This window comes from Branchiostoma floridae, chromosome 2 (genome assembly GCF_000003815.2).
Source record: "Branchiostoma floridae strain S238N-H82 chromosome 2, Bfl_VNyyK, whole genome shotgun sequence".
NCBI classification, from domain to species: domain Eukaryota; kingdom Metazoa; phylum Chordata; class Leptocardii; order Amphioxiformes; family Branchiostomatidae; genus Branchiostoma; species Branchiostoma floridae.
In genome coordinates this window covers 14428449-14443197 of record NC_049980.1, presented here as the reverse complement: position 1 = coordinate 14443197, position 14749 = coordinate 14428449, and the positions used below count along the sequence as shown (strand labels likewise).

Sequence of the window (14749 nt, the reverse complement as noted above, 5' to 3'; positions counted from 1 at the left end):
ATGTCAATTTTATACCTCAATAGGTAGAGGATGATGTGCACTGTAAAGTACTTTGTAGTTTGTATTGTATGTTAACTATGTTTGCTATAGAAATATCCTATTTAGAAAGTAAATTCCCTGTCTTACATTGCAATATAATTGATTAGTACTGCAAACGCTCTTCATGGCTTTTTGATAAACTGACTGACTGTTGCCTATACCCACACAATTCTGGATTTTCCAGTCAGCACCTGCCCACGGCCAGCCTCTGTCGCACACAGCACAATGGCACCTTCCCTGGCCAATTACAACTATGGAGATACCGTGGACTATGGATGTGAGACAGGCTACCACCCTGTTGGCTTGCATGTGCTGACGTGTTTGGCAGACCAGACCTGGGACAACCCCCCTCCCACCTGTGAAGGTTGGTCTGTCAGTCTGTGTTCTGTGAGGAATGGAGGAGTCTCCTTATATTTCTACTTCTTTCTACAGTAATATTTCTGTGACAGTCACGCAAATATACTGACATTTTAATCCTTTAACCAACTCAGCCCATGGCTAATCAAAGCAATTGTATCTTGGCCCAACAGTCCCTGGTCAACTTGTTGACTGGGCCGATTCATTCTGATCCCCAAATTAGTGATTTCAAACAGTGCAACCCTGTACTTCTTTTTAAATTGTTAGCGTTAGTTCACCTTTATTCGCGGGGTAACCTTTATCCGTTGACGTGGTAGTACATGTAAACTGATGCTAGAAAGATTGGAAACCTTTAACCCTGAACAACTCTGTACATTTTGTGTAATCAGCCATTTATGATACATGTCTATCACATGTTTTCCACAGTTAACACATGTGCACAGCTGCCAGTCCCCCCTAATGGCAGATACAACTATCTCAGTGGAGCGAATGCCACCTACAACTCCGTCATACAATACACCTGCAATAATGGATACAACATACAGGGGTCAGCACAGCGTCAATGCCAAGCTGATGGCACATGGAGTGGGACTGATGTGCAGTGTGTTGGTAAGTTCCGTTATTTTGCTGTTCTGAATTAGTCTTGTAAAGCACAGCTTGAATCTAAGCATTTTTAACCCCTAAACGTTATCATGATAAGGTAAGAAATATTTGAGCACAAGTCTTCTGAATAAGGATTTTTTTTTAATCCTAAAGGTTCAATTGTCTTCCAAGAGTATTTCTGGAATACAAAAGGAACTAAATCCCTTTGTAATCCCTTAGTAATGGCGATAGTACAATGATGAATACACTTCAGTGGTATCTATATGATAAAGATAAAATGCCTTTTGAAAGTCTACACTTAGTAGATATCACCTGTAACTGCAATGGATCAGTTGTCATCGATGTTACTTAACACTAATACAGGATAGTTGCATTCATTGGAAACTTTAGGGTACATTCAATCAAATGTTTATTTAATCAACAGCGGAAGGATGTGGAGATCCGGGAATTCCAACAAATGGCAATCGCCAAGGCAACAGCTTCACCTACGGTTCCACGGTCATCTACAGCTGTAACGAGGGCTTCCGATTGGTGGGCAGCTCCTACCTTACCTGTCAAGCAAACCGTCAATGGAATGGGCGAGTGCCTGTCTGTATTCGTAAGTACTTCACATATTGATAATCATCATGTAGCAATACGGCTTGCTGTAGCATTATTGCACTGCTACTGAGAAGCTCATTTTATTATTCAGAGATAATTGGGATTATACCTATTTGTTTAGATTCAAGTTTCCATGTGATACTGTCTTTTCTTAATTCATCACTAAGACCATTTCTGATTTTTTCCCCCAGCAATAACCTGTGGGGATCCAGGTACTCCATACTACGGTAACAGGGATGGTGACAGTTTTGACTATGGCAATATCCTCAACTTTACCTGCAATGTTGGGTACATCCTACAGGGGGCACCGATCATAAGATGTGAGCAGAATGGATTATGGAGCAACCCTATCCCAACTTGCACAGGTGAGATGAGTATTGACTTAATCTTTATGGAAAATCATGTACTTGAAATTTTCTTCAGAACAAGTGATTGTTAGAGAAATGCTTTGGAACTTCAAAAATAAAATAAAATCAACACTTAAGACTTATCTCTGTTGTCCTCTACACCTTAGCTGTTGACTGTGGTGACCCAGGAACAGTAGAACATGGTCACAGTGTGGCTCAAGCTGGGACCACCTTTGGTGTGACCATAGAGTACTTCTGTGACAATGGATACTTCATCTTTGGCTCATCCTCGATACGTTGTCAGAGCAATGGCCAGTGGGATGGAACCAAGCCGGAATGTCGCAGTAAGTCTTTTTTTCCTTACCTTGGATGTCATCAAGTTACTGTAAATGCATTTAAGTTTAAGGGGATTTAATTTCGCGGTAACGATAAAAAGGACTTTTCGCTGTGGTTTTAATTTCGCGGTAGCACCATGCACTGTAGTCTCTTACGGCCATGGGAAAATGTTTGCGGTAGTTTTAAATTCGCGGTTAAACGGCCACCACAAAAACTGCGAACATTAATCCACCGCGAACATTTCTCCATTTACAGTATAATTAGTACTTAAAGGCGAAGTAGTGACTTGCTCCTGTGTCCGAGACAATCGCATGCATGCTCTCCTACCCTCATTCATACATGTATTTTAGTTCAAATCAGTTTGGTCCTACTTACTGTAACATTTACACGTATATTGAGTCAACCTGAGGTGTATACAGTACCAAAAGGCATGGTCAGTTCCCATAGCCACCTGAATAAATCTCCATTGGTAGTGACACAAACAACAACTGGTTTCTGAGGTGGCTATATGAAGCAACCAGACCTTATGGCATCATTTACACCAAAGGAATGTTTGTGTGATCGTGAACTGACTTGGTGAATTGTCTAGTATTAGTTTGTGAAAGTTTTTTCATTATCATGGAAGCACAGTGTGAAGACTATCCGACTGCTGCTGTGACAGGGATCCCAGCAGCAGTATAATCAAAAATGGATATGATGTGTCAAACAGACACATGGGAAGTCCTAAATAACATATACACTCGGCACAAAAAGTTTGGAATATCAACTTTAGTATATCATATTTCCGTTATTTATGCATCAATTTCAATGTATTATATATCAATAGAAAGCTTGTGTGATTTTCTTTCCTATGGTATCAAACTTATTATGATTATAAACACATGAAACGAGCACAAGGCCTGCTTACGTGAGTGGGTCACGAAAAAAAAGTGCCCAAATTCCCCTACGTCTGTTCAACACTGCATCGTCCTGTTGATATTGGCGCGTGTGTCACTGGTTCAATCAATCCTCTTTTCACCTCACATTTTGTATACGGAACATACAAGGTTTTAGCATACTTGAGTAGAGTTCATCTGCCCTTTCGATAGTTGGATGGCAGAATCAAAGCGTGGATGCGGCAAGGAGAACCGCACGCTGACAAGGCAAGAGTAACTTTCGGCATTTGGTGGTGGAGGCAGCGTCATGGTGTGGGGCAGTATAACCACCATAGGGTAAACAAGACTCGTCATCATTCAAGGGAAATTAATGTGGTGACATATAGGGACACCATCCTCCATCCAGTAGCAAAATTCTACCTCTTCAATATTTGACCAAATGCCATTCTGCAAGATTACAACACCAGTCCACACAGAGCAATGACCATTGGATGCTGGAGCACAGTCTTAGGGTAGAATAGCCTTCCTACGGCTTATGGCTAGCACTCGATTGATCACCTCTTGCCATGGTTCAGATTTTTTGCTTGAATAAAGAGTAATAGTAGCTTTGATTGACATGTCCTGTTTATTCAACTTGCCTTTATTCACAAGTCAATACTGACGGAAGAAAATGAGCAGAATGGTGTGATTGACTTTAGTAGGGTAATTTTGGCACTTTATCTTTAGGACGCCCTGTACGTAAGCGGGCCTAGTCCTCGTTCCATGAATTTACACTCATGAAATACTCTACCCAGATATGCTAAAAGAAACTTGGATGTTCTGTATACCAAACGTTGGGTGATAAAAGGATTGATTGAATCATTGTCACCCACGGCCATAACAACGGTTGAACCGGACGATACAGTTTTGAACAGAAACGGGGGAATTTGGGCCCTTTTTTTTCGTGACCCACTCACGTTAGCAAGCCTAGTGTATGTTCCATGAGTTAACAATGATAATGAGTTTGATACCATTGGAAAGAAAATCAGACAAGATTTCTATAGATATATGATATATTGAAATTGATGCAGAAACAACATAAATATGATCAACCGAAGTTGATATTCCAAACTTTTTGTGCTGAGTGTAAGTACTAAAATCTTACTCTCCTTGAAGCATTTTTCAAGTCATAGGTCAAGTTAAAAGCAACAGGCCCACTGCTAATAGTACACATGAACACCATGTTGGATTGGCGAGTTTGTGAGTTTACATCTGGTAAATATGGAGTATTGATGATGAATGATTATGAAAAACTGGAGCCTTCTCATTGGTCAATGTCATCTGGTTATAAGATATTGATTCATTTCCCAGTTGTTGACTGTGGGGACCCTGGCACATCACCCAACACCATCAAGGGAGGAGACACCACCACCACGTTTGGGTCAACTGTCACCTACAGCTGCACAGCAGGACAAAACGTTGTTAGTGGTGACACCAGTCGTACATGCCAGGCAGATGGAACATGGAGTGGAGCAGCTCTCCACTGCTCTGGTAAGGGATAATCTTTATGGAATGAATGCCTACAAACACCTACTTAGGTCAAATCAAGATGGCACTTTCAAATTTACAGACACAACAGCACCATACTTTTCTTCTTCTTAATTAGTACTTGTCCAATTTGTAATGAGAAGTTTTGTTGATGCAACAAAGCACAGAATGTAATTTATACAAGCTGGTGTTGTCCTTGGTACTGAAGTACTAATCACAATAAAACATCTCTCATTTTGATGTTATTTTAGAGGGTAGAAACTAGGTTTCAAACATTTCCACATGTAGTATGCACTCCTTACTCATATTTATGTCACCATGCTACCATGTGTTCTTAGAAGGTACAGGTAGGGCTTTCTATATCATTAAGTTAGTCTTTTAAATGCATGAATTTATGATATGGAAGATATAGACTTTGATAAAATGCAGGTCATTGCAATTCCATTTGTTGTGCATTTATTTGCTTTTTAATCTTAATCATACCAATACCTTTATTTTGATGTAACCTAAGGTTTTGTATCACCTACCTAGTATACAGTGCATGCTCAAAATACTTTTTTGGTTGTCCAGGCGGCAATCTGAGTCAAAAACCAGGTTGCGCCATCAACATTTTAGGTTGCCCTACTTCCAACTTATTACTTTCTTCAAATCATCTGCTTTTTCTTTACCTTTTCTTCCACTTACATGTAACAAGTACTAAGTATTATGTGTTATCTTATCAAGAAATAAATACTAAAAGCGTATGCATGTAGGTGGGGGGAAAAGTGGTGTTCCAACTACAAACTTTCAGGTTGCGCACTGCGCTACTTCGTAATACATTTAAGATTAAGTTGCGACAAGCAAAATGCGATTGCATTTGCAAGTGTGCAATGGATGTTTTGAGCACTGGTATATAACATAAAATAAAGATCAGTACTTTACATTGGCACTAGGCACTACAACAAGTTGTGGTGACATTGGTGACCCACCCCATGGAAGTTTCCTACCGAAGAAAAGCACATACAACCCGAATGACCAGATCACCTTCAGCTGTGACACAGGATACAACCTTCAGGGCAGCCAGTCTCTAACATGCCAGTCAGGCGGAGCTTGGAGCGGCAACAGACCTGACTGTATCAGTAAGTGTGTTGATTTAGGCTAAATGCGTAAATCAGATAATTTAGTGCGCACGAGCCATGACCTCTGCCCTCTGGCTCACGTGACTCATTCTGTCTCAAATGTTAAGTGTCTGATGAGAGACGTAGATCGCAGAGTTCTTTTTTATGTAAGTTTCGGCGACTTTAGACATGTCTAAACAAGCTAAAAACCTTTCTGAAATCTGAACATTAAAAGTTCCATTCCAAGCCCACTCAGGTCTCCTTGCTGTCATGAGTGAGAGTGCAGATAATTAAAAGACTAATTCTCAAGAAATAGAATTTTCAAGCAGGCATTGCATATGGTTGAAGTTTAGAACAGACAAGATCCAATCTTCTTTAACTTCTTTTCGAATAAAATTAACAGTGCTGTTCAATAATCTCTTAAACTCAGAGAGCACAATGCATTTTGAATAATTAATGACATTTGTAGTACATGTATTGAGGGTTTACATCAACAGTCCATCTATATGTTATTTCCTCACAGTCCAGAACTGTGGTGACCCAGGTCGTCCATCCAATGGGAACTACAACACCACAGGGTTCACCTACAGCAGTACCGTCCTGTTCAGCTGTAACCCAGGGTACATGTTGAGTGGCACCCCATCCAAGTACTGCACAGCAAGAGGAGAGTGGAAGCCAGATGGCTCGCCTGTGTGCAATGGTCAGTACTGTAGTGCACACATGGAAAATCTATGAAAATGAAGCCTTTTGGATAGTCAAGTTCATAAATTGACTTGGGCTGATAATCAAATTATCTAGTGAGTATAAAGCTTTCTTTCTTGTTACCCTGAATCAAATAATACTAAATGAAGCCTGTTCTTTATCTATTGTTCCTTTGTAGTTGTAAACTGTGGAGATCCTGGTGTGCCTGCCAGTGGTGTGGTTACTGGGAGTGACTACACGTACGGCCACTTTGTCACCTACACCTGCAACACAGGACACAACCTGATTGGTCAGGCCAACCGCACCTGTCAGGCAAATGGACAGTGGAGCAACAGCCTACCTGCATGTCAGGGTGGGTCATTGGCAGCAAGATTATTTCCTGTTGTCATGACAATCTAGATATTGTAAATTCCCCAATAATGGTAAAAGCCCATTCTCATCCCATACTTATACTAATATACTCTAACACTAGGGGTGGGTCGGTCCTGTCCTGGTCCAGAGGATCAGGTCCAGGTCCAGACCTGAACCTGGACCTAATTGTCTGAGAAAGTTGTAAATGGGCAATACTCAAAATAATGGTCCATTCTGCTACAAGTGAATCTGTTTGGCAGAGTATCCAATCCCACTTGCTTTTTAAAATCCTGACATGTATACAATGCTAAGTTTGACTGTAGAAACTTGGTAGAATTTACCATAAACTCTACTTCACTGTTCTTTGTTTTTTTGACTGTCAAGCTGCCAAACATGTTAATGTGATAACATGTTAACGTGCCAAAATAATCTGTTCACTGTCTAATCGTTCCAAAATCTGTCCCACTGATTTTTTTTGTACCGGTCCACCAAGAAAAAAACAGTTTTGTACCGGTACGCAGAATGGTATCCACTCCTAACTAACACTCACATGTATGATAATGTTGATTGTTGTTCCAGTTGTAAACTGTGGGGCTCCACCACGTGTCCCATACAGCACTGTGGAAGGCAACAGCTACACTTTTGGCAGCAGTGTCTCATACAACTGTTCCACGGGATACAGGCTGATTGGTCCAGTTGCCCTGACATGTAGAGCAAATGGCCAATGGGGAAGCAACCTGCTGGGGACAACACAATGTGTTGGTAAGTAACAAACATATACAAAATGTACACCCCCATCCTCTCCTTTAGAATAATCATTATGATGATTACAGTTAATTATGTTGTAGAAGATAGGCCTTTTGTTTTATTTACCCTAAGGTTATATATTGTTGGTAGTGTTTGTATGTTTGTCTTTGAATACCATAACTAAAGATGGCTAAGATAAATTATCTTGAAGTTCATATTTCAGGGTAGGTCTTGATGAGGACTCAAATGATTAGATTTTGGATCCCAAGCAGTCTGGCAACTACAGTAGAACTTTTGGGTTTTATATCTTGTTCAGAAGTAAAGTTGTTGGAACATACTATTCTTGATTTTTGACAAAATCCCCTGCAAGGCTTTATTTATGTGAGGTTTACAACACAGGTTTGAATTTCAGCTGTCTCCTGTGGTGACCCTGGTGTCCCTGCTAACGGCCAGCGACAAGGGAGCCGCTTCACCTTTGGAAGCAGAGTGACCTTCACCTGTGATGAAGGGTACATCCTGATCGGAACCAATCAGCAGCAGTGCATGGCTGACGGAAGATGGACTCCTTCTTCTTTACCTGTCTGCCAAGGTCAGTGCATGTTCTCAGAAACCCTAAGTTTAAAGCACTTTGTTTGTTATTAGAATGCATGATTATCTCAAATAGGTCACAATTCTGCAGGAACTATTTTTTGTACCTTTCAATTTTGCTTTGAGAAATAAACATCCTGCCATTTCACACATTTCCACAGTTCCTACTCAGCAGTCTTGTAGAGACCCCGGTACACCAGACCATGGCACCCGGAACGCTACCAATTTCCTCCCCGGAACTGTTGTCCGCTTCCAGTGCCAGGACGGCTACCACATCCTGGGCCCGACCAGTCTGGTCTGTGACCCGGTCACGCTGAGCTGGAATGGCCAGCCACCAACCTGTGTCCGTGAGTAACTGTAGCTTTTGGGAGCCAAATAGTACTTACATTTGGATTATGGTAGTAGTAGCAGTATATTGCTATATATATATTCTTTAAGCAAGTTGTACCTTACAAAAATCTGCTTATTTGAAAAGACGGAAGTCTAGCCTGCAGTTTTTCTTGACTTTCCTATGAGTTGACAGTGGTGCGAATGTGTCTCTGAAGTAGCAGTAAATTGTATACACCACAAAACATACATGGCCCTATTCAACAGTGTTTTTAAAACATGTCATGTACAATGAATGGGATAAATCTTAAGTACTGCTCCTCCTTTTTACCACACAGCATCTAACTGTGCAGAGCTGGAGGCTCCAGTCCATGCCCTCATCGTTGTTGTCCAAGACCTGCCAGGTCAGGGCTACACCACCATCTTCACCTGCCAGCCTGGATACACACCGACCAGCGGGGACACACTCAGGGTGTGTCAGGACAACGGACAGTGGAGTGGCAAACCTATTGTCTGTGAAGGTACAGTATGTTCAGTGTCTAACCGTTGTTTCCCCCATTAGTGTTCACATAAAAAAGAATTCAATGCCAAGGTAGACACATCCTTAATGGGTTTGATGTTAAGATACAAAATTATATGCTGTTCAATTTTACAGTGGGAACTAAACCTAGTGAGAAGCCACCTACTGTCCTCTACCCTTCCACACCACAACCCAAGCCCACTGTGCCAGTACAAGCCTTCATAGAGGGGCAGATCTGGACTGGTTCTTATGAGTACAAGGGCAGTAAGGTCCCCTGTACACTCACCATCACTGCTGTGCTGCAGAACTCATTTGGCGTTGTCGGAGACTTTGATGATGGCTCGTCCTCCTTCACTCTTGCAGGTGACCTTGAAATCTATTGTGCCCCACAGCACTTTTCAAAGATACGGGAGTTTATACTGTTTGTGCCATTTTTACTGCATTATGGACCACAGGACTTTGTTTTCAGCATCTGTTGTTATTTCCAGGAACGTACAAGCCAGGAGAGAGTGCTCTGACCCTCACTGTTGGCACAGTCAATACACTGGCTGATAACTTCATGGGAGTTTCCATATCATTTGATGGATATGTAAGTTACAATTCAATACGTCTTTACTTTTACACAGTGGCTTTTGTAAGGTCTTCAACAAGACTACTACTATACATACAAACAAACAAGTGGATGCAAGTGAAGTAGACTTTGTACAAGTATAATGGATAAATCAATGTGTTGAGTTTACCATGTCGCAAGTGTGGTGATTAGTTAATAGTTTATGCATTGTTTATGACTATTCATGCAAACTTTGTGTAACAGTATTTGAACCTTGTGAAAATGTTCTTAAATGTTTCATTTATTTGTTTCTCCAGTTGTACTACATTACAGGAGGCTTAATGTACAGTGGTGATATTCTGGCACCAGACTTCGGAAGCTTTGACCTCCAAATTACAAGTTTGTCATCTTTCCTTGTTTGCAACTGCTGAAATATTTGACAATGCTGCGATATGTAAACATGCGCATGATTGAGTCAGAATTTCTATATCTATTAAACAGGCCTTCTGTCTGTGCAGAAGAACATTGTGTATGGCAATGGAGTCATAGGTAGAAAAAGTTACATCGTGTCCATTTTATTCACTTATGAAGTAAGCGAGAAAAGTGCTAAAAATTCCTGAAATCGAAAGATTATAGTGTGTTCTAATAGCATTCATAGCATATTATATATTTAGCATGTCTCGTATAATCACAAGGTAAGGCAAGCTTTTGATCAGTCCTCTGTTCCTTCTCAAGTTGAAGTGACACATGACCTGAATGGAAGTCAGAGATCAGAATTAGAATCTTTTCCATCGCAGATGAGCTTTCATTTTACTTTAATTGTTTAATTCAATGATTTGATGCTTTCCCATGCCAGATTCACAGATCCCCAACCCAAAGCCCCAGACAGGGGGTAAGGGTCTGAGTGGAGGTTCCATTGCTGCTGCTGTGTTGGTGCCTATCCTCTGTCTGGCTGTACTTGCCCTGGGAGTTTATGCCTGGCACCTCAAGTGAGTATTCTTCGTGATACAATGTACATGCACACAAAGGGCCTTGTCTATGTGTTGTTTGGGTAACAGCTGCTCAGATATATTGATTGTGCTATGAAAGATGATCACTGTGTATGAGTTGCTGTTGAACCTATGAGTTCAAAAACTGGATTTATATACCTTATGAATGAAACTTATATCCAGTGATGTGGCTGTCCTGTTCTGTTGCTAATTAGTGCCACTCATCCACTCAGGGGAACCTCATTAAGTTCCTTGGACCTAAAGATGAATGAACAAATCTTCATTTCACTCTTCATTCTATATTTGCTCAGGCGTACCGGCCAGAGGTTCAGCTTCTTTAGCCGTTATGGTGATGGTGAGGGAGAAGATGCTTCATTTGAAAATCCATGTTACAACACTGCTGAAGGGGTAAGTTGTGATTTTTGAATGAAGAGCTAAATCTCTAGTAGTAGCATTTCTACTTTGATGATACAGTCTATGTTGTGTCTGCTCAGTGCAGAACTTTTATAAAGGATAGGAAATGGTACAAAAATATGGCATATTATTTGTTAGTTTTGTTCTCCATTGTTGAATTTCAAGCAGTCCCAATGGCATTGTGTGCTTCATGTATTGAAGTACAGGCATTAACTTTAACCTGTCTTGATGTCAATCTCTTACTTAGACCATCCACATTTTATCCCTAGCATTAATACAATCATCATGGGTTTGACATTTTGGATTATGATAATCATCCAAGGGTACATGTAATAATTATTGTTCCATTGTCTAAAGGTTGTACTAGACATTGTAACTCCTGTCACAGTGGAAGCATTTGTGGATGAACATGGTGTGCAGAGCTATCCTGTCCACAGTGAGTTACAGCATAGACGTTCATGTTCCTTAACGTTCCTGTTTTTTCTCCTGCATGACCAATACTTCTCTGGCATGTCTCAGATTGTGGGGAGTTCTAACTTCTTTGTATCTTTGTGGATATATTGGTATCTCTTTACAGCTGTACAGCTGTACCCACAATGCTAATACTTCCAGTCTTGCTGGTTGCCTCCATGTATGGAGGTGTGTTTGGATGTCTATCTTCCAATCCTCTGTGTTTGGATGTCTATGTTCCAACCATGTGTTTCTGTCATTGGAATACATTGTCAGTAAAGTGACAGTGGTTCAGAGGTGACAAAACTAGTCTTTTATCAGACATGACAGGTCATGGGGTCAATGGAAGAGGGGTCAATGTACGCTTGGAGTCCCCTGTAGCTTGTTTACAATTGCAGTGGGCCATTTTTTTTTAAACTTTGGAGGAGAATTGCTCAAGCAGGGGTTGGTTGATTTTCATGGTGTTTAGCAGGAAGGTACCTTAAATTTGTAGGTGATGACTAAAATAATGAGGTTCCTTTTATGCAAATCATAGTCAATGAGGAAAATATATTTTGACCTACATGTATATCAGGGCTCTAGCCAGCGTCCGTTTTTACGTCAGTTGACGGAAATTTGCTGCGTGTGACGGAAAAATTTTAAAACCAATCTGTCAACTTTGACGGACAAAAATCTGATAAAAGCTCCTTGGTGGAAGCTACAGGCTGCTTGGGACGCCATCCACGGCTGTAAAAGCCACACACTGTTTGTTTTGCTATTGTTATGATTGTTGATAATGTGTGTCGGTGCCCTTTCACATACGATAATCTCATTAAAACCCGTTTTTCAAGGTCTCAGTTCAGTCTCTCTAACTCCTGAAATAGTGTTTTCGCGACAATGGGAATTGGCTGACGGAAAAAAATGTCGAGCTGGCTAGAGCCCTGATGTATATACTAGGACACCAGCTGTTGTGACTAAGGACTGGAACTTTGGGGTCAACAGGGACAGTTGTTGGTCAGCAGTGGGCCACAGCTGTTCATGATAGGGCGTTCAAAAAAGTGACTTGTGTAAATTAGAAAGAATGGAACGTCGGTTGATGTATCATTTATGCAAACAAGGACATATTTTGTGTAATCAATGAAAAAAATGGTATTATAATAATTTGATGATGGTAAATGATGGTAATTTTATGTCAGTCGCATTTGGAAGTAAGTTGAAGGTAAACATCATCAAATATGAAGTATGTGAATCAAGGCCCTGATAGATATATAGGAATGTGTTTTTTAACAAACTTGTGTTATTTGAATTTGGTAGACAAAATCATCAACTGATGTAACACATGCAAATGAGGACCGTTTTTGTACAAGCCTTTTGTAAAAGTTGGCATCATTTGGCAAAGGTATGGGGTTGTGGAACTCTAGTTATTCTTATGTTGCAAGCTTTAAGCATGTAATAAGGAGGACCAATAATTCTAACATTGTGAACACTGTTCTTTCCAGGTGTCAGTGAATGTGGCAGGAAAGGACTGATCAAGAATGAAGAGATCGGCATTAGTCACCCTGTGACAGATAACAGCTAGAGATATATCCATTGTAAAACTGTTTCAATGACAGATGTTTCACTTTGTTTTCATTTTCATCCCTATAGCCTGTCTATACAACTTTATCATTCTAATAATGTATACAGTCTTTAATTACATTTGGTGGGAGGGGTATATTTAATGTTTCATGTTTCAAAGAAACAGGTGTGATTGTTCAACAAAGTTAAGTGAGTAAAGTGAGATGTAGGGTTGTGGGAATAGACACCATTTTATAGAATAGGAAAGGACAGGTTGAATCTTTAATGGGGTAATGTACACATTTATGACAATGAATATGCTGCTATTCTTACTGAGATTAAGTAATACTGTATAAAAAAGTGTAAATCTTAAGATATCAAGCTTTAAATTGTATGTGCTCATGTAAAATGCACAGGAATTATTATGGCCTACGATGAATACAGAATATCTCTTCTAACATAATTTACTAATAGATGATATTTTGCCTTTTGTTATTTGTAGACAAGTGCATATCTAAAAATAACTATTAATTGATTGTTATTCTATCAAAGGAGTGATTTCTTACAAGAACAATTCAGTGTGTGCTTAGCAAGCTTTTTACTCAAGGTGATGAACAAGTATAAAGTGATTGCAAATGCTGTACATCATAAGAGAGTTTTGTCCATAATGGAAAAAAATCAATGCAAGGCAAAATTCTTGCCACTGTACTGTTTAAACTTTGTTTCATGTAGCTTTATTGTGTTGACCTGCTAAGTATAATACTAGTACACAGCCATCTTGCATGCATGGAAAGCCAAGAATCGGATATTTTCTTCTTTAGAAATGCACATGTTATGTTGTCAGTTGTCACTTAACAAGAGTTATAGAAGCTTGTTTGATGGCCAAATTTTTCTTTGTACCCTCTGTTTCACAGCATTCTCGTTTTTCTTAGCATTCTTACATGTGATTTACTTAGCAACAGACATATTGTAAAATATAGCAAGGACACATACTTGTAGTACATCTCAAAAACTGTCACAATAAATTGGCCAGCATGTAGAAAGCATTGCCGTGTACTGCCATTGTTGATGTGTCAAAGTTGTATTTTTTAATTGATATCAATCATTGGCAATTGTGATAAACCTGATCTTCTTGGTGTATTCTTTTTATGTATAGTTATAAACAGGAGCACAAAGTCAAAAAAATCTAATAGAGCACTTGACTGTTACGTTTTAGGTACGACCATATTGTTTATATATGACCATCGTCATTATTGTTATAGAAAAAACAAAAAACTTTATTTTTCTGCAATATGACACAATGCTAAAATACCAAAAACGAGTGACCTGCTGCTCTTCGGGAACATTTTTTCTCAAATCTTGGCTATCGAAAGTGCCCACTCAACGTACGGTCCGACCGAGAAAGAGCAAGCTGTAGAAGGCAGGTCTCCATCTGGACTTTACAGAACATAGATACACTGTCATTTTGTTCCCCAAACCTACCATGCTGGTTTGTTGACATTTTGTCTAATGCAGCATCAAATAACATATTCAACAGTCAGATTTGGAATAAATTAATCGACGTAGACAACGTTAGGTAAATAACGTTAGAGCTGATGAGATATCGTATTGTACAGCGCCCTCACATAGTACTGCAGTTCTGGTAACAGTCCTGTTGATATCCTGGTGTGCCCTTACCGTCATCGTTAAAAGTCAAATCTTAGGACTGTCACCCTCCTGGTTGCTTGCTATTTTTTTTATACGTGTGTGCTTGTGCTCAGAAAGTTGAACGATATAGTATTTTTAGCCATATGT

At 39.9% G+C, this 14749-nt stretch overlaps 1 protein-coding gene across 1 annotated transcript in view; it reads left to right on the top strand.

Moving 5' to 3' along the window:
* Window positions 1–14033, top strand: part of LOC118408392 (CUB and sushi domain-containing protein 3-like) — a gene marked incomplete at its 5' end in the record, with an annotated part of 40619 nt that extends 26586 nt beyond the window's left edge. Inside the window, 19 exon segments of the mRNA XM_035809166.1 lie at window positions 224–403; window positions 823–1005; window positions 1424–1597; window positions 1791–1964; window positions 2114–2290; window positions 4508–4687; window positions 5617–5802; window positions 6305–6481; window positions 6662–6835; window positions 7414–7596; window positions 7994–8170; window positions 8331–8516; window positions 8835–9017; window positions 9152–9379; window positions 9505–9605; window positions 9884–9965; window positions 10423–10555; window positions 10867–10963; window positions 12898–14033. Coding sequence (XP_035665059.1) covers window positions 224–403; window positions 823–1005; window positions 1424–1597; window positions 1791–1964; window positions 2114–2290; window positions 4508–4687; window positions 5617–5802; window positions 6305–6481; window positions 6662–6835; window positions 7414–7596; window positions 7994–8170; window positions 8331–8516; window positions 8835–9017; window positions 9152–9379; window positions 9505–9605; window positions 9884–9965; window positions 10423–10555; window positions 10867–10963; window positions 12898–12927 — 3005 coding nt within the window.
* Window positions 14034–14749: the final 716 nt, after the last annotated feature.